The 20,789-nt window shown below is 41.5% G+C and overlaps 1 protein-coding gene and 1 long non-coding RNA gene across 2 annotated transcripts; one reads left to right on the forward strand and one right to left on the reverse strand.

Moving 5' to 3' along the window:
• Positions 1 to 1,778: 1,778 nt before the first annotated feature.
• Positions 1,779 to 20,466, forward strand: LOC108708795 (hydroperoxide isomerase ALOXE3). The gene is made up of 15 exons (XM_041582875.1): positions 1,779 to 1,870; positions 1,971 to 2,177; positions 3,641 to 3,845; positions 5,923 to 6,004; positions 6,087 to 6,209; positions 7,503 to 7,606; positions 8,836 to 9,008; positions 10,164 to 10,307; positions 11,117 to 11,320; positions 12,651 to 12,737; positions 13,038 to 13,207; positions 15,983 to 16,104; positions 17,472 to 17,572; positions 18,110 to 18,280; positions 20,190 to 20,466. Exons 2-15 carry the CDS (start codon positions 2,031 to 2,033, stop codon positions 20,367 to 20,369), a joined length of 2,013 nt encoding a protein of 670 aa, XP_041438809.1. The 5' UTR covers positions 1,779 to 1,870; positions 1,971 to 2,030; the 3' UTR covers positions 20,370 to 20,466.
• On the reverse strand, positions 10,131 to 11,120 carry LOC121400094. The gene is made up of 2 exons (XR_005965557.1): positions 10,979 to 11,120; positions 10,131 to 10,920 (listed from the first exon to the last, which is right to left on the reverse strand). It is a non-coding gene; the product is annotated as an uncharacterized LOC121400094 (long non-coding RNA).
• Positions 20,467 to 20,789: the final 323 nt, after the last annotated feature.

Raw genomic sequence — 20,789 nt, forward strand, 5'->3', positions numbered from 1 at the left:
TTTTAATGGTTTTGCCTTGGGAAAATGATCATGTTACACCGAAGTGTCCCACAAGCATTTTGCCAAAGAAAATCCACTTTTCACAAGCTTTTATAGATTAAAATGGGAGTACTACACAATGTAGTACACATACATACTGTCGGATTTATGCTCCTATAGTCCTCCAGGGATATAAGATTCTCAGCCACGATGAGTAAGTCCCTCTTGGATTTAAATAAATACTTACTCAAATCGAGCCTGGCCCCGAAGTTCCCCCTGGGCCTGACTTGAACCAAACAGATTCTCTCAGGAAATTAACCAGACAGATTTATTTGAGGTATACATTAATACAGAGTATTACAATACAGAGTATTAAATAATAGCTCACACATCCTGAAAGCTCGTGAGGATGTTGGGGGACAATAAGCAATACAACAGATGATTATTTAACCATTTCTTCTTCCATGGGGCTGATCCCTTGACATCCAATCATCGTCCTTGGTTTAACATAACTGTGTCACTATTTCCATCTAGGGACAGACTCACAGTCTCAGTACAAAAGCCAAATAAGGTGTAACTACTGTGTCAGCAGAGTGTCCGGAATGGTATCTATGCTGTAGTTTCTGAGACGATGTGTCTTTCTTGTCTTTGCACTATCAATACTTGTGACATGAGACAACAGATGGATTCCTTGTTCTGTGCAAACATTCTACATTCTAATAACAGAATGGCCTTTAACCTTGAGCTTCTTCTACAACACAGCAATTCTGTATTTAGTGTTGTGTTCTATAATCCTTGTTCTTTGATAATAACCACTTATGGCTTAAATGTTAAACTCTGATATCTACACATACGTTATCTAACTTGAACCCTCCCAAAATGTTGGAAGAGGACTGATGTTCTTATCTACAGATATTGCACTGAAAATAGTTTCCCGCTTACAACTGTCTCTCAGCAGTTCTTTATCAGTTAAAATCAGACACAGGGAGGAATCAGCAAGTGAAGAAAACACTTGTGTACAAAGGGGCCTCATCTATTATCTGCTGACACTCTGAATTCTGTCAGTAACTTACAAAGTGGACTCTCATCACTGGGTGTCATTAATAAGAGAAATAATAAATGGGGGAACATCACCCCTCCCTTCACCTTTCCTGCCTTGGGCATTTGGTTATTGTAGCGTCAGAATGATAGGGGCATTTGTTATTAGACTTTATTATTCTTACACTCTGACACATAACCATTTGTCCATCATTGGAATAGGCTGTTCTCATAAAAATGTGCTCATATAAAAATATATTATGAATATTCAGCGCTATTTAAAGGAGAAGTAAAATGATTTTAAATGATAGTGCTCTAGCAGGATTCCCCTAAGCTAAATACAGTATTAAGCATCTGATCCTCATGTCCCTTTATGAAAGGGCTGCCATATTTGTGTAAAAAGAGTCCGATAGCTTTAAAACCAGTTTGAAAAGGGACAGTGAGGTTGGCAGAACAGTCAGGTTTAGGAACTCCAAGTAACAATTACAGATAAAAACCAACATGACCTATAGAGAACTTATAATGTACATTAACCTTTGGAAGAATATTTTTTTTGGTGTCAATTTCACTTTAAGCACAAAACAGACAAAAGTTTTATCATCTTGAAACAGAGACTTTGACCTCCCAAAATAAATAATATGCATATATTAATAAAACAGGGCACATTATTGACACACACCTCTTCCACTAATGGGTTGGGCTTCTGAAAAAATTCTCTCTTAAAAGGAACTTGCAAAATTTGAAGGTGTCACAAACAGATTGAGTTCTGTAGCTTTCCTCCAAGTACCATTGAGACATCACAAACTCCTCACCGTGAGGAAGAAGAAAGATCCACTGAAGGTTACGGACACAGGTAATTGGGAAATGTTCTTTTCTGAAGACTGTGGGAAAGATAAAGGCGCTGGACATTTATTTACAGGTATATAAATCAATTTCCTTCCAATCTCCCACAGTCAAACCAAGTCATCCACAGTCACACATTTCTCTGGCTCCAGTGAGGGAAATTTTTGGAAATGTCTACTTATAAGTTAGAAGTGGAGACTGGCAAAGATCTCTTAGCTACAACCATGGACTACATCTCAATAGTCCTAATTGGTTCTCAGGGAGAAAGCCAGAAGCAAAAACTGGACAATTGGGGGAAAGATTTCCTTCCTGGTGCCGTGAGTATTTTATTGATGAATTACAGTTGATAACAATAAGAACAGCCCCAAGTAGAACAGATTATATGTGAGTACTGTCTCCTGAAATATTCATATCATTCATTGGATTTATTAGCTCATGGCAAAATATAACTAGAACTTACTGGGCCTTGAACCAAACATTCTAGGGGTACCTTACACCCCTAATTTTAGTGAAGATGTTGGTGCCTCAGTTATGAGTGAAAACTGCAATCTGTTGTTACCTGCCTTATGGTAACCATCATTGTCTCATTTTAACCATCAGCAATAACCTGTAGACTCAAGTAATTTCTCTGTGACAGGTGACCATTGCATCAATGTCTCTCCAGTAGGCGGAGTTTTTTTAATGCCAGAGATTGGCCAATAACAGGGGCTACTGAAATGTGGAGAAAATTTCCTATGTGCCACAATCTATCAGTAATATCAAGGTTACAGATATATAGAAACATTGGGGTAACAGTCACCCTGCTATAGTTCCAGGGGTACCCAGGGTACAAATAAGCACTCACCCCAAATCTCCCCCTAACTGACCATCAGACTGGGCCCCCTTAGCTCATAACAAGGTTACAGATATATAGAAACATTGGGGTATCACACTGCTATAGTTCCAGGGGTTCCCAGGATACAAATAAGCACTCATCCAAATCTCCCCCTAACTCACCTTCAGACTGGGCCCCCTTAGCTCATAACAAGGTAACAGATAAATAGAAACATTGGGGTGTCACCCTGCTTTAGTTCCAGGGGTACCCAGGGTACAAATAAGCACTCACCCCAAATCTCCCCCTAACTGACCTTCAGACTGGGCCCCCTTAGCTCATAACAAGGTTACAGATATATAGAAACATTGGGGTGTCATCCTGCTATAGTTCCAGGGGTACCCAGGGTACAAATAAACACTCACCCCAAATCTCCCCCTAACTGACCTTCAGACTGGGCCCCCTTAGCTCATAACAAGGTTACAGATATATAGAAACATTGGGGTGTCATCCTGCTATAGTTCCAGGGGTACCCAGGGTACAAATAAACACTCACCCCAAATCTCCCCCTAACTGACCTTCAGACTGGGCCCCCTTAGCTCATAACAAGGTTACAGATATATAGAAACATTGGGGTAACAGTCACTCTGCTATAGTTCCAGGGGTACCCAGGGTACAAATAAACACTCACCCCAAATCTCCCCCTAACTGACCTTCAGACTGGGCCCCCTTAGCTCATAACAAGGTTACAGATATATAGAAACATTGGGGTAACATAGTTCCAGGGGTACCCAGGTCATTAAATGCACAAGGCTATTCTGCGGGAAAGTTGTACAATTAATACTGTGCAGGGAAATTGCCAATTGTATTGAATACACAGAAAGTGTTGGATTCAGGTTCCAATGACACTTCATATTATAAAAAAAAATGTCCAACTCTTGATTTGGGAGGTTTGTGTTCATGTTACAGAAGGATCATTATGAAGTTAAATCTAAGGAAGATCTTGGGGAGATCCTGGTGGTGCGACTCTACAAAGAATCATTTGGCATTTTCCCGGAGAGCGCCTGGTTCTGCAACTCCATTAAAGTGACCTGCCCAAGTGAAGAAATATATGAATTTCCATTTCATTTGTGGATCTCAGGATATGGAACCTTTGAAATTCCACAGGGAAAGGGTAAGTTCCTTGGACCTTAAAAGGAGCAAGTAAAAAACCCCCATCAATTTACTTGATTTTCAGAAGAGCAACATTTATTTGCAGACAAAATTATATGGGGAACACAATCCTTCCTTGGGTACACAGTAGATTGAGTTTTAGGGGTTCAGGTACTACTGTTGGGGGTTTGTTCCATCTATAACATTGCACAGAAGCCTGAATATAAATGTTGGTCGTCTGTGTCACATCAAGTAAAATTGTGTCCAGTGAGTTCCTTGAATTGGTGCAACTGTTGGAGTAACATACACACTAGAGGGTATAAAAAATGACCTAACAACCAACTGGCACACGTTCCGACCCATGGGTACAGGTACAAACCCACTGTCACAGACTCACAGGGATAGACCAATGGGAGTAAGTACAAGCCAATTGGCACTAGTACAAACCAATGGGCATAAGTTCAGAACAATGGCAGGTGGAGTGGAGTTTAGACTGAAAAGTGGCATAGGGAGGTTGGCAGTCAATAGGAGGCGACATTGGGATGGAACCAATCACGTTGCTAGCTGGCTATGGTGATCCCGTATACTTACTGATTGGATAAAACATCCTAAATATGAATGCATGGGGTCTTCAGAAATGGCTTATGCCCAAAATATGTGGCATGCAGAGACCCCCAAAATGAAAGTATTGTGTATAAAGTGTCATCTTTGTCAATTCAACTCAACACAAGTGGTAAAAGCCATAATAACCACAAACATATTTGGAAAGTACACATCCTTCTCCTCCAAATAACCCCACTACAAAGATTTGATGACGATTTTCAAAAAACGTCTAAAATTTATCTCAAAGTTTGTGTTTTATCACCTTATCTCCCACATATCCCTATGGACAGAGATAGAACATCTTAAATACAAACACTACTTTTTAACGGTTTAATACTATGTAGGCTGTAGAGACAATAAAATTAGTGAACCCTATTTTTTATGGGCAAAAGTAAGTAACACAGAGCAAAGAAGGATAAAATAAAAACAAAAAAAACAAAACAAGCCCACAGCTTTTGCAACAATGAAGGGAGACAATGGGGATCATTTATAAACATTTGGCACATTTGCACCTGGACAGTAACCCAGTTGCAGGCGGAACACTAAAAGCAATTATCTGGTTGCCGTGGGTTACTGGCCAAGTGCAAATTTGTCCAATGTTTATAAATAACCCCCAGTGATTCTTGTGCCAAATGACACTTTATTAACAGAGAGCAGGTGTCAGGGGGCCTATCGGCTCCCAGAGGGAGGAGTCAGGACCAAGGAGGAAGCTTTGGGGTAAAAGTCCAAGTTCGAGGTACAGGCAGGGGTTCAGGAATGAAGCAAAGTTGAAATCCAGGCAGAAGTCAAAAGGCAGGCAGAAAGTATCAATGTCAAAGTCCAGGAATCAGTTAATCAGCAATAATAAAACACCCAGGCAGGAACACTAGAAAACGGAACATATATTCAGGCATTGAACTGGCGTCCTGGGCGCCCGTTTATTTTGAATTTGGCGCCAGTCAGTGTGATATCATCATGCCGGCATCACTGCGCTACCCATGTGGTAGCTATGGGTGCCGCCATCTTGGATTCCGCGCCGAAGAGGAAAGACGATCCGTCAGGAGCTGGAGGAGTTCCTGACAGCAGGAAAGACTTCTAAGTATTCCAGGGTCAGTGGCACAACATAGACCACATTTTTTTTGGGTTATACCCACCCACCACAGGTCTCCTACTGTTTAAGGCTGCCTCAAGGTGTTGCACACAGACTTACCTGGTTCCCTTCACTTATGTTGAGTACCACCTGGGGAACTATTCACACTTAACTTCTTGGTGGAGCCCATGGCTGCTCTTTCTATATACCATGTCTCTTCTAAGAGGGAACTATTACAGGATCTGCTACTCACTGAACCTCATACACGGGGCCCTTTCTTCCCATTATACAGCCTTGTGAAAGGAACACCTCACTCTACTCTTGGGTCTCTGCCAGGACATATGTTACAACTCAAGGCATTTCTTAAACCAACAGGGAAATTAATCCCATTACAACTCCTACATACGTGTTCTTTTCTATGTTACAGGTACAATACTAACAGAGAGTGTCAGTCCCACCATAAAGAAGCAGAGAGAATCAGAACTGAACACAAAGAGACAGACACATGAGTAAGAGATTGTGAAAGAGACTCACAAACAAAACAATTATTTTTAAAAATCAGTTTTCTAGAATGATTATTTTTTCATTTAGGTGGAAAGCATATGCTAAAGGGGCCCCTCACTGTATCAGTGCCGATGCTGTTACTGATCTTTCCCCAAACGATCGATTCTCCCACGAGAAAACAATCAGCTTTGGCTTCAATTTCATTTCGAGGTATGTGTGTAACTTATCTACTAATTTATCTACTAATTTATCTACTAATTTATCTACTAATAAGATAGATCTCCTGTATCCTGAGGGACAGAGGGGTATCAGTTGTATCTCCTGTATAGACTCCAGCAGTGAGTGGGACAGAGGGGTGTCGGTTGTATCTCCTGTATAGACCCCAGCAGTGAGTAGGACAGAGGGGTATCAGTTGTATCTCCTGTATAGACTCCAGCAGTGAGTAGGACAGAGGGGTATCAGTTGTATCTCCTGTATAGACTCCAGCAGTGAGTAGGAAAGAGGGGTATCAGTTGTATCTCCTGTATAGACTCCAGCAGTGAGTAGGACAGAGTAGTATCAGTTGTATCTCCTGTATAGACTCCAGCAGTGAGTAGGACAGAGGGGTATCAGTTGTATCTCCTGTATAGACTCCAGCAGTGAGTAGGACAGAGGGGTATCAGTTGTATCTCCTGTATAGACTCCAGCAGTGAGTAGGACAGAGGGGTATCAGTTGTATCTACTGTATAGACTCCAGCAGTGAGTAGGACAGAGGGGTATCAGTTGTATCTCCTGTATAGACTCCAGCAGTGAGTAGGACAGAGGGGTATCAGTTGTATCTCCTGTATAGACTCCAGCAGTGAGTAGGACAGAGGGGTATCAGTTGTATCTCCTGTATAGACTCCAGCAGTGAGTAGGAAAGAGGGGTATCAGTTGTATCTCCTGTATAGACTCCAGCAGTGAGTAGGACAGAGTAGTATCAGTTGTATCTCCTGTATAGACTCCAGCAGTGAGTAGGACAGAGGGGTATCAGTTGTATCTCCTGTATAGACTCCAGCAGTGAGTAGGACAGAGGGGTATCAGTTGTATCTCCTGTATAGACTCCAGCAGTGAGTAGGAAAGAGGGGTATCAGTTGTATCTCCTGTATAGACTCCAGCAGTGAGTAGGACAGAGTAGTATCAGTTGTATCTCCTGTATAGACTCCAGCAGTGAGCAGGACAGAGTAGTATCAGTTGTATCTCCTGTATCGACTCCAGCAGTGAGTAGGACAGAGTAGTATCAGTTGTATCTCCTGTATAGACTCCAGCAGTGAGTAGGACAGAGGGGTATCAGTTGTATCTCCTGTATAGACTCCAGCAGTGAGTAGGAAAGAGTAGTATCAGTTGTATCTCCTGTATAGACTCCAGCAGTGAGCAGGACAGAGGGGTATCAGTTGTATCTCCTGTATAATTCAGAACATGCAGTAACTTACTTGGGCTTCTCATTATAAATATAAATGTCCTTACCCTCTGTTTCTCTCTCAGTTCACTCGGACCTGTGTTGAAAGGTTTCCTACTGAACTGCAACTCCTGGAAAGATCTCAATGACATCAAGAAAGTCTTTTCTATTCAATGGACAAAAATTTCAGGTTTGCTGCTCATTGTTTTGGAATCAGTGAATAAACAGAATCATGAATCCCCCCCTCTATATATCAGCCCCTGTAGCAGGAATTATCCCCAGTCCAGCAAGATTATCCCCCCAGTCCCACATCTGTCCCTCTTTATCAGTCTGTGAAGCAGGAATTTTATTTGGTTCTTGTGGAGTTTTTATCAGTTGGAAGAACTGTGCTGAATGCAAATATAAGCAAGTCAATGGGGGTCATTTATAAAGTTCGCGCAGCGCATATTTTTCGCAAATGGTTGTATTGCGCATGTTTTTTGCTGAGCGCTAATATATTGCACTGCTCTGCCCGTCTTTCCGGTTTTTGCAAATTCGCAGTGTGAATAAATTTTCGCAAATGGCGCGCAAATGAGACAGGAGTTTGCGCGAGCGCACCCAATGTGCGAGGTTGTTGTGCGCGAAAATAGCGTTAAATTCGCAGTTTGCAAAACTGTTTTGCGAATATTTTATCCGCCACCAAAGTTGTGGCGTAATTGAGTCGCAGAGTGTGCGCATAAAGATTCGCAATTTGCGAATTGTGACATATTTATAAAGCCCCTTTAGACATTCGCATTGTGAATAAAAAATTTGCAATTCTGTATGCACCCTCTTATTCAGCTTTATAAATATAACCATGCGCAGGGCAAATATATTCACTTTGCGAACCAATCTGCCCTGCGCGAAGTTTATAAATGACCCCCAATGTGTTTATAGTTGCTGGGGTCTGTGACCCTGGAATTTCATTTGAAGGCTGGAAAAAACTAGAATAGGCCAGGTAATACTTTTAGAATAGGTCCATCTATAACATAATATAGATTCCCCACAGTGCCTATACTATACATTTATTTTAGTGCAGCACAATCAGTACATTTTATTTCATTACTTTAATATACTGTCATTTTTTGGTGTTACTGTTCCTTTATTTCATCACATTTCCACTTTTTACCACTTCACTCCACCCCTCCATCACTTATTCTATCACTAGTGCAAAATAATTTGCCACTTGCTGATGTACTAATGTCCGAACCTGCATGAGGCCAGATCTTGGGGTAATTAGGCAGAACAGGTACCTGTCTAGTGCCCCCCTAACCATTGTTCCCTAGCACTTGCCTCTTTTGCATACCCCCGGTCCAAAATTAAGTATCTGTTGGTAAATCAGCAGATCCCTTTCTGAAAGGATGTATTCTAGGCTGAAGAATATTGCTGATTTCTCTCTAGATCTGGTGTCTGAGCAGTGGAATGAGGACACTTTCTTTGGGTACCAGTATCTAAATGGGTTAAACCCATTGATGATCCAGAAATGTCTCAGGATTCCTGATAATTTCCCTGTTGATGATGTGACAGTGTCTGCAACTCTAGGGAAATCCACAACCCTCCAGAAGGAACTACAGGTAGGTGCCTCCTACTTACCTTCACTGATCTGATCTGCCTGTCTATGATTATCTGCCCCAACAAGAAATACTAAGGGTCCATTTACTATTGCTAGCTGCAGCCCTAAGTGTGAGCAACTTGCATGGATTCCTACTCGCTCTCCTCTCAACTTGCTCCCTACACTGATCTCCTGGTTGCTTGAACATTGGGGTGCAGTGCCCTCTGGAACAATGGTGATCTGTTCTTACCCCCAGCATCAAAAGAAGAGCAAGTACGGGGCTCCACTTGCACATTGCACCAGCGTATCTTTGATGTTGCACCAGTTGCATTGCATGTGTTTGAGGGCCTTGTTAATGCATGCCTAAATTGCACTAGAGTTGCCTCTGCAGTATCTGCTGAAATTTTTTTGCCTACTATGAGTGCTCTAACCCTATCCCCTAACTTGAGTAGACTCACCCAGACTTGCACTTTGACCCTTTAAGGCTGCACCCACTGGCCATATTCCTGGTGACTCCTCACAGACTGACAGGGTCACTGTTAAGGGACATTTTGTCTTGTGGGGCTTAAAATGTTAACTGGTTGGCTAAAAAATGAAGTACAATCACCATTATACATTTGTAATGCAGTGTAATCCATTTATAAATATAGTCTTCCTGCCCCACACTCTTTATATATATGGGCTAAAGGGATAAATGGGAAAAGTGCTGCTCTCAAGCTGATTTAAATTGGTCTTGTTTGTGCTGATGACATGAAACCAGAGCACAGGGATTATTTCCTAAGCTTTGGGCCAGGTGCAAAGTGCAGAAATAGTCTCAAAAGTGTTATAGTTTTCTCTAAAGTAATAAGTCAAATCAACTGGACTTGTGTATTTTCTTTTTCCTTGAAGACGTTTTGCTGTTTATCGAACAGGTGTCCTTAATTGCATCCGAGAAAGCCAGTCTGATGACTAGTGAAATGTCTTCAAGGAAAAAGAATATACAGCAAGTCCAGATGATTTGACTTATTCCTATAGATATACCATGACCTGGATGAATGAGAACCTTCACAGACATGACATAGTTGTGCACATTTGCATCATTGCAGCCGCCTTGAGTCGCAGACATTTAGCAATAAAGGCAGTTTAAGAAGATCACATGGGATGGTGGTATCTTAATGTTCTCTTTATTTATCAACAGAATGGAAACATCTTCCTGGCAGATTACAAGATCCTTGAGGGAATCCCTACAAATGTTATTAATGGAGAAAGGCAATATATCGCTGCCCCAATGTGTCTGCTCTGGAAATCCCCAAATGATGACATTCTTCCCATTGCAATTCAGGTAAATGCCCACCGCAATATAATGTTTAGCCATAAAATGAAGTGAATATAAAATGACATTTGTTTTATGCCAAGAATGCTCACCCGGCTCTCACTTCCCACCATCAGGTGAAGTAAATGAAAAGTAAATAAAACACATGTGAGACACAAGACATAGTCATGCACTTAATCTGGGAAGCCTCCACTCAGTGACCCCGGGATGCCCACCTGAGCTGGCACATAGGAGTTCACAGGCAGTTGTGCCGCACTAACACTCTCCACAGTGGCATTGGTTACATCCAGGGCATCTTGCAGCTTGGCACTGGCTTGGGGTCTCTCTGTGCAGTTGTAGCTCTAGGCCTTATCTTGTTGCATGAGCTCAGCAGGGACAGAACCCTCCCAGTTCACCTGGACACTTACTTTAGTTGGGAGTAAGTAGGGGATGCTTTATAAGCTGTGGTATCCCTCCCTCCCACCAAAGACACCCTAGGTCCTCCTTCACTTCCAAGAACCCCCATCATCCTTCAAGTGCAACTCTGCCCAGGTATTGGCATAAAGAACATAAAAAAACAACCACCTCCCAGCACATGAGGAACAGAAACAGGGACCTATTGGCATATTGTGCAATAAAAAACCTCAGCTAACAGCATACAGTAAAACTAACCAACTTTATACATATGCTGCAAATAAAACAGACTCCTATCTGAGCAAAATAACAATTGTCTGTTCTACAGAAATACCCACCCATTTCATTCCTTGGTACAACCAGAGCGAGGCGGCTTGTGGGGTGACTGAGGCAGTATCTATATTGAGTTGTTCTGTTTATTACAGCTAAATCAAATCCCAGGGGAGGAGAACCCAATCTTCTTGCCCACTGACCTCGAGTGGGACTGGACTTTGGCCAAGATCTGGGTGCGCAGCTCAGAGTTTCAGGTCCATGAGGTTGTCTCTCATTTACTCTACACTCACCTCTTCGCTGAGATCTTTAACGTCGCTACCACCCGGCACCTCCCAATGGGCCACCCTGTGTATAAGGTAAGAGAAAAGGAGTCTGTAACTAATACAGTCACAAAAAACTCAACTTGGGACTTAAAAGCATCTGTGTCTTCAGTGGGTAGAAGTAGGGGGCACTGTCTATAACAAGTTTGAGCCATAAAAATAGAAATATGCATTTGATAGCTGTTAATGCAGTTGTTGTTAAATTTGCAATTGTCACCTCCAACTTGTCTATAAATAGTTCTTGGTCCGCCTAAATCCCAACTCCCACCACAGTGATCCTCTTGGATCTACTTCCTGGCCTGCCCCATGATGACCTCATCCACCCCCATGACATCACTGCACTGCCTGCTTGGCATCACCCCTGCTTCCTCTCTATTACAAAGGTGCCAACCCGAGATATATTGCATAATGATTTAGAATAGTTAAATTAGGTGACATTATAATGAATTTATTTTATTCACATAAACGTTGCAAAATGTTGGCCATCAACAAATGTGACATTTTCCCAGTTTCACAGAAATGTATCTCTAGATGAATGGAGGCATGGGCTTATCTAAGGGTTTGGGATTATAAATGGAGTTTTTTAGAACATTGGTAGGCGTGCCAAGCAGATTATAAGTAGGTACAGAACTTGGATACAGGGTTCATAGAGGGACAGTGTTTCTGCTTGGGTAGGATTTAAAAATGAGGCTGTTGAAGGGCAACTTTTGGGGGTAGTTGAAGAGTGGGTTAGTGTTTGTCTGGACCAATGAACTGCAGAACAGGCCTAGTAGACAAGGTTATTGGTTTTTGGGCATTTGTTGGTTGAGGGTTGTTTAGATTGGCTGGGTGAGCAGTAGGGTCTAGATCTCAGGGTAGGTTGGAAATGTGAATTTGGAGGCTGTGGTGATTGATGTTTAGAGCTTGCATACAAATAGATAAAGGGAAGAAGAATGGAAGAGGGGGCAATGAGTCATGAAAAGAGAAATTGAGATCACAATGGGATGTGAATGGAATTTAAGAGCAGCCTGGACACAATCTACAGAGATTTTCTGTTTTCTGGCCCACTTGTACCATGATGGTGCCCTGCTTGGAGAGAGGGAGGCAAGTACTGTCCCCTAAAGCAGAAACTCCCAGATATTTAATAAAGGCCTGTGGCTATAAATGGGAGAGGGGGTCTTTCAATTAAATTGATTTTAAAGCTGAGCAACTTTGTATTTGTATTTGAAAGAAATAATTCTTTAGCAAAAGAACATTATCATAAGGGTTCTGAGTGTAAGACACAGGGACCCCTGCCTAAAATCATCCCCTGAGGGCAACAAACTATAATTGCTCTATTCATAAAGACACCAATGATCTCATCTCTATAATGTTTTCTCCTTTTCAGCTCATTCGCCCACATCTCCGTTACACCCTGGAGATCAATACTTTTGCCCGAAAGAATCTTATTGGCCCAAAAGGCCTCTTTGATCAGGTGAGTGGATCCCCCCCACCCATCCAGCTTCTAACCTAGGAAGCACCAGACACAGTTGCACTTTACACTAGATTTTCTATCTATCCAGCAAAAGGGACAGAGCACATCTGAAACCCAGACACAAGTACCTTTTAAATAACCAGGAAAGAGGCTTCTCCTTCCATTAGGTCTCTTGCAGTTGTATCCACTAAATGACTCTCAATGTCTTCAGAAATAAAGTAATAACAAGCCAATACAATGCAGCCAGGTCAGTGAAATGCACAATTTGCCCCTAACTGTCCCTGTGTGAATGTGCCCCAGGCTGTGGTGATTGGGAATGATGGAGTCGCTGTGCTACTTGCAAGAGCCATGGAGAGTCTGACCTACAGCGCCCTCTGTCTCCCGGATGATATTCAGGCAAGAGGAGTTGAGTCCGTTCCCAATTATTTCTACTTCTATGACGGGATGAGGATCTGGGAAGCCATGGAAAGGTACAACATCACTTTATTTGCTTTTGATATGATGAGATTAATGAAGTAATACTGAATATACAGGCTAATATCCAACAGCAGCCAATTAGAAGCTTATTTTATTCACATTAGACCAATACAAGTAATAGTTATGTTTGGAAACAAGCTGTTAGTTGGTTACTATAGGCTTCGGGCAGTACCTGCTGCAGGGTTGCTTGGAGTTGATGGACTGGAGTAAACTTGTAAGGACGGAACGCCCCCCACCCATTAAATTTATTTATGTTGTTTGAAAGGATGAGTGTGGGGCAATTTTGGAATAATAGTAATGGACAGAACCAGAAACTGATACCAGTAGGAAGTATCCACTTCACATTGGGGGTTCCAGGAGAAAAGAGATATTGTGGAGTGGAAGTCTGTATATAACCTGCCTACTCCAAGATGCAATGGGACCAGTCCCTGGATCAACTTGTACTATGAGCTATCTCCCATATCCCTATATTCCCTCACTTATACTATGAGCTATCTCCCATATCCCTGTATTCCCTCACTTGTACTATGAGCTATCTCCCATATCCCTGTATTCCCTCACTTGTACTATGAGCTATCTCCCATATCCCTGTATTCCCTCACTTATACTATGAGCTATCTCCCATATCCCTGTATTCCCTCACTTGTACTATGAGCTATCTCCCATATCCCTGTATTCCCTCACTTGTACTATGAGTTATCTCCCATATCCCTGTATTCCCTCACTTGCCCATGCCCAGTGTCCATGGGGCTGGAAATGGATGAGTCTCAAGAACACGTTGTCATAGATTGTCCAGTTTCGAGCCCATTAAGAGAGAAATTGCAAGACATATGAACTTAAATCTAATAAATAATAAGTCTTTAATGTAATAAAAGTCGGTAACGAAAAAATATTTGCAATGTGAAAAGTTATGCCTCTGTGCGAACAAATTTGCCTTTTGTGCGAATTTAATATACTGTAGCTTTTGCGAACCCGGAAACTGTTTAGCGACCACTTCCGACAGTGGAAGAAGGTTTGCGAATTTTATAGTTAATTCCAGTGCCCAGTGAATGTAATAAAACTTCTTACTGAAAAAGTTTTTCTGTTTGCTCCAAAAAACTTACGACACCTTCAAGCACTTCTTAAAAGTGGGCAATGTGCAATTAAAATTTGCAATGTAAAGTTTAAGTTTAAGGAAGAGTATTACATTGCGAAATTATTTGTGCTAATTGTTTTGCTCTTTGCAACTTTTATTACATTCCCCCATTAGATGTTGCTGAATTTTCATAACTATAGACCTGGAGGAAGAAACAAAGCCACTTTGTACATTATTATAGCGATTCTACGTTCTCACCTGTGGCACACGAGATGTAGAATGACTACAAGTCAGATGGAAATGTCTGTAGAGTCAGTGACAGAGACAATCTGTAGAGATGTCACTTTTATTAAGTCAAAGGAATTTAAAATTTCAGAAACACATAAAAGAATGTGGGAAGGTTTTTGCCATTCTTGTTGAAATTGAATATGAAAAATGTAATATCTGACTGATTGTAACTATTTTTCTTGTTTGATTCATTGTACAGTAAATCTGAATATTTTAAATAAAATTCCATCTTCCTTTTCTATTGCCTCTGTCCCTGGGAAACAAAGTATAGCCACTGATATTTACTGCCCAGTCATGTGACTCATTCAGCCATGTTTCAGCCAATCACATCATATTTTCCCTCCAGCACCAGCAGCTCCAGTTCTCCCATTTTACCAGTCAGACTCGTTGCATTTACAAACATACATTTAATACTGGTCCCATATTGAACATATGACATGTGCTCCTCCCTATCCTTAACCCCCAACCAAATCTTCTCCCCCATTTTCCCTTTCTTTGCCCACTATCTCATCTAACCTGTCTTCCACTGAATCTTTTACTGATCCCTCCCCCCCACACCTAGTTTAAAATCTCCTCCAACCCTCTAGCCATCTTCTCTCCCAAAACAGCTGCCCCATCATCATTGAGGTGCCCCCGTCCCTGGCAAAGAGCCTGTAGCCGACTGAGAAATCAGCCCAGTTCTCCAAAAACCCAAAACCCTCCTCCCTACACCAATCTCTCAGCCCCACATTAATCTCCCTACACTCCCGCTGTCTCCTTAGTGTTGCTCCTGGCTCAGGGAATATCTCGGAGAAAATTACTTTGGGATTCCTCCCCTCAACTTTACATCTAGTTTTTTTTAAAATCATTCTTGAGGACTTCACCACCTCCTCTAACTTTGTCATTGGTACCTATGTGTACCCCAACTCCCAGGTCTTCCCCAGCCCCGCTCAATAATCTGTCCACTCGTTCCACCACATGCAGAACCCTAGCACCAGGCAAGCAGCAGACTGTTCGGAATGTAGGGTCCTTACAGCACATTACCCTATCCAATTGAATTCTATTAATTGAATCCCCTATAACTAAAACCTGCCTTTCCTTCCTTGCACTCCCCCACCACCCGTATTAGAGACACTGCCCCCCAGGGTGCACTAATAGTCAACCTGCTCCATACACACCAGTTCAGAGCTTGCCTCCCCAGTATCTTCATCCAAAATGGTGAATCTGTTGTTTTGGACAAGCTGTGCATAAAAATTGTGGATGACAAGTCTTCGTGTGTGCCACTACCCTCACAGTGCTGGTATAAATATTTATTTCTAACTGTTAACTGCTATAAGCAAAATGTGGGAGAACTGATATGGTGCCACCCTGCCTCCCAGTACCACCCTGAGAAATGACTAATTGTATCACTATTGTTCCTCCCCAGCTTTGCATCTGACATTGTTCATTACTATTACCCGAGTGATGAAACCGTCTCTAGAGATCCAGAGCTCCAGGCTTGGGTGGCAGAGATATTCCAGAAAGGTTTCCTGTCCAATAAAAACTCAGGTATGGCCCAACATTTGGAAAGAACATGAAAGACTTGTGGCAAATAGTCAGCACAACATTCAGTCCAATTCCAAATTCCCCCAATGGCCACTTTCTACTGGCGTGTGGAACTGAATTCAAACTGGAACAGCCCCACCAAATCTCTTGACATCAAATGTGCCAATATTGTGTAGTTATACGGCATTACAGCAACATTTCAGGCTTTACTTGGCCCTTTATCAACCAGAACTGACAATCACCCAACATTTATACCCTCACATGCCACCTAGTGGGTATTCTTTGAAAAATGTTGCGCAAAATAGTGTATCCAACTTTACAACGTAATGATACGTGATACAATATTCATTGAAAATCTCCAAATATGTGTGATCCATAAAGTGCAGGCAAACTCCATATTGTTTCAAAACATCTGTAAAAGATAAAATGATAAAACTACGTACCAGCTAAAAAGGAGGACTCATCTAAAATAGGTCTAAGATTATATTCCTTATTTAGCTATAAGGATGAAATATTTCCAGCTTCTTAATTCAGAAGGTTTCCTAATATAACAAATCTTTTAGCCAATTACCTCCTCATCATTTTGGTTAATTGATCATTGAGACCATTGAGATAATTGAAACCAAAGGACGAGTAGATAATCAGAGTAAGTGAATTTTGTTGCGGCAGGTTCTGTGCCCAAAGCAACGACAACAGTAAAAATCCAAAAGGCAGTAGATACTGATCCTTAAATCCATTTAGTTATCCAAGACCTTCAGTTTAAAATCTGAACTTATTTCAACCCTAAGGCTCATTACCAATGACCAGGACTAACTCTAGGTTCTACTGAGCCAACATTGTAAGATGTCACCAAAAGAGCAGATCTTCACCTGATTGGGCCTCCAATACTCTAGTCTAAGACTACCAGAATATTTAATTCTTACTGGAAATCCTATTCTTTGCCACTTATCATTCATTCCCTTTATATTCAAGACACAAGAATTCTTCTTTGCAGTCTCTGCTTCTGAGCTTTTGTATTTATTTTTATAGCACCACAAACACATTCACAAGCCCCTCCAGTTGTCACACTTTACACCCTGTCTGACCATAAGTTGCCCGGGCACATAGCCCAAGGAGCCGTGATGTCCACATGAATAGAGAACCGCCTGTGTTTAGCAATGTTGTATGTACGAGGCTCAGACTGGGGGAGGTACACAATCCTTGCCTCGCCAGTGCTACACTCTTTACATTTCCACCAAATATTTAATGAGATCAGATTTAAGGCACAGAGAGCAGCAAGACCCCCGACACAAGTGTTCATTGAAATTGCACTAATTAAACTAATTAACCGTAAATGTTTATTTTATTACTTATTCTCTTTGCTCCCCCAGGAATCCCATCATCCTTTGCAACCCGGGTGGAGTTGACCAAATACCTGACCATGGTGATGTTCACATGTTCTGCTAAACATGCGGCTGTTAATGGTGGCCAGGTGAGTGGCACCTACAGGCTCTGGGGATCTGCGAGAGAGAGAGAGAGATAGAGAGAGAGAGAGAGAGAGAGAGAGAGAGAGAGAGAGAGAGAGAGAGAGAGAGAGAGAGAGAGAGAGAGAGAGAGAAGAGAGAGAGAGAGAGAGAGAGAAGAGAGAGAGAGAGAGAGAGAGAGAGAGAGAGAGAGAGAGAGAGAGAGAGAGAGAGAGAGAGAGAGAGAGAGAGAGAGAGAGAGAGAGAGAGAGAGAGAGAGAGAGAGAGAGAGAGAGAGAGAGAGAGAGAGAGAGAGAGAGAGAGAAAAGAGAGGGAGTGGTTGGCTGGTTGCTGCTATAAAATCGAATTATTGTTCCAGACACACTGTTTTGTTTATCTGCTGCAAATCCCAGTAGGGGGAAGACCTACTTTGGGACTTAAACCCTTTGTTTAGTTACATCAAATTTCCTCAATCTGATTTATACACCCGAGTCTCGTTATTAGCATATGACCTATAGTGATATAGCATGGCCTGGGGTGTGACCCTTCCTTCTCTTGTTGCACAGTTTGACTTCTACGCCTGGATGCCCAATGCTCCATCCACCATGAGGAAACCTCCCCCTACTGCTAAGGGCACCACCACCTACCAGAGTATCCTGGAGACTTTACCAGCTATAAACACAACTGCTACAGCCATGGTCACTGTCAACCTCCTCAGTAAGGAGCCACTCGATCAGGTGAGTATTTGGGTTTATCTTTATTGTGTGAGGGAAATGGGAAGCTGGAGTGAGAGGCAAAGGTAGAGCTAAGAACAGACAATTGACTGGACATGTCCTTGCAGAAATATTACAGAGATGATAAGACTTCAGCCTGAATCTAACGCATGAGAACAATCAGAAATCTCGTACTCTTTTTCTCTATATCATCACTGAAAATAGAATATAAACTGACCTTCTGAAAGTATCCCCATAAAATCCATAACAATACTAAAGTCCATAGTTTTCTTGGACTGATAACAAAGTATGGTTATTTTATACCTGATCTTTTCAGAACACCTGGAGCAGGTTACATAAACAGAAGCTCCTTGGTCTCAAGATGTCCTAAAGTCTAACCTGACTCTGTAATGGTTTATTTGGATCTGCTGAACTCTACTGTACATTAGTTTATATTCCTTACACTGAAGTACACTGAACAAAAGGTTATGGTAAATTAGGCTTGAGAATATTATAGTGTTCATTTATAGTTAAACAATCCCAGTTTTAACTGTAGAAGGGGTTAAAATAGCAATGCATTTTGTTTTCTTCTTTTTTATACTTTTAGTTATCTGCAGTGTAGGAATGTGAGGAGGATAGCATACCTGGAGGAGGCAACTCTGCCCAACTGAGGAATTTGCTAAATATTCAGCTGGTGATTTTCCTGATATCTTTCTGTAGAGAAACACCAGCTCAGTTTTAGGGTAGAAAATCTCCATTTAGATGAAGTTTCGGAATGTTTCTTCACATCACTCTGTTCATGGTGTGGTTTTGATCCCTTCAATTCTGCTCATACCCAGTCACCAACATTCCCTGGAGCTGCTGTAACCATACGTTTAAACAGCAAATAGTCAGCACAACATTCAGTCCAATTCCAAATTCCCCCAATGGCCACTTTCTACTGGCGTGTGGAACTGAATTCAAACTGGAACAGCCCCACCAAATCTCTTGACATTAAATGTGCCAATATTGTGTAGTTATACGGCATTACAGCAACATTTCAAGCTTTACTTGGCCTTTTATCAAGCAGAACTGACAATCACCCGACATTTATACCCTCACATGCCACCTAGTGGGTATTCTTTGAAAAATGTTGCACAAAACAGTGTTACCAACTTTACAATGTAACGATATGTGATACAATATTCACTGAAAATCTCCAAATATAAGTGATCCATAAAGTGCAGGCAAAGTGCAGATTATTTCAAAACATCTGTAAAAAGATAAAATGATAAAACTGTGTAAAAGCTAAAAAGTAGGACTCATCTAAAAATAGGTCTAAGATTATATTCCTTATTTAGCTCTAATGGATTAAATGTTTCCAGCTTCCTAATCCAGAAGGTTTCCTAATATAACAAATCTTTTAGCCAATTACCTCCTCATCATTTTGGTTAATTGATAATTGAGACCATTGAGATAATTGAAAGCAAATGACGAGTAGATAATCAGAGTAAGTGAATTTTGTTGCGGCAGGTTCTGTGCCCAAAGCAACGACAACAGTAAAAATCCAAAAGGCAGTAGATACTGATCCTCAAATCCATTTAGTTATCCAAGACCTTCAGTTTAAAATCTGAACTTATTTCAACCCTAAGGCTCATTACCAATGACCAGGACTAACTCTAGGTTCTACTGAGCCAACATTGTAAGATGTCACCAAAAGAGCAGATCTTCACCTGATTGGGCCTCCAATACTCTGGGTAAAACCAGAATAATATGATTATTTGGCCAAGGCAGACCTGCCAGGAGAGGACTCCATCAACGTGCCAATAATACATGGGCTAATACACTGCACCAATCATTCTCTCTATGTAGCCTGTCTCTCTACAACTCTACTACTCTCATTACTGTAATATGGAACATGCCCACCAATGAAACCTCTCTTTATTTATTCCAGAGACCTCTAGGACAATACAAAAACAAGAGCTTTGTTGAAGACGTGCCAAAGAAATACATTGAGCAATTCAAAGAGAAGTTATCTGAAATTTCCCAGCAAATCAAACAAAGGAACAAGACCAAAAAACTAACGTACCATTACCTGGATCCCGAGGCAGTCGAGTGCAGTGTCTCCATTTAGATGAGACCCCTCCAGAGGAGACCAGTCGCTTTTTGCACTTGTTGCATTTTCTTTCCTGGTTTTATAATGTTTTCTAAATAAACATGAGATAAGTGGGGTTATGTATTCTTTGTGTATTTCTTGTTTGATACACACACTCCAGTTGGGGCTTATCGGCAACTTTCAGTGTTAGCCATGGACAGAGTGGGCCCCATGTTTTATTAAGGGACATGGTGAGTTGGGCATTCTGGCCACCACTATTTCCCACGATATTGAATTTGCCCTTATGTTCTAGGCCTATCTGTGCTCCTTGTTTCACTCTCTAACTATAAACCCTTCTGACCCACACCTCCAATTACAAGTAATTACTAAGTGCAAACCTTAATGCAAAATGTGCATCCCTGTCTGTGACAGTCATGTGATATCATATATAGTGAATAA

Source organism: Xenopus laevis, chromosome 2L (assembly GCF_017654675.1).
Source record: "Xenopus laevis strain J_2021 chromosome 2L, Xenopus_laevis_v10.1, whole genome shotgun sequence".
NCBI classification, from domain to species: domain Eukaryota; kingdom Metazoa; phylum Chordata; class Amphibia; order Anura; family Pipidae; genus Xenopus; species Xenopus laevis.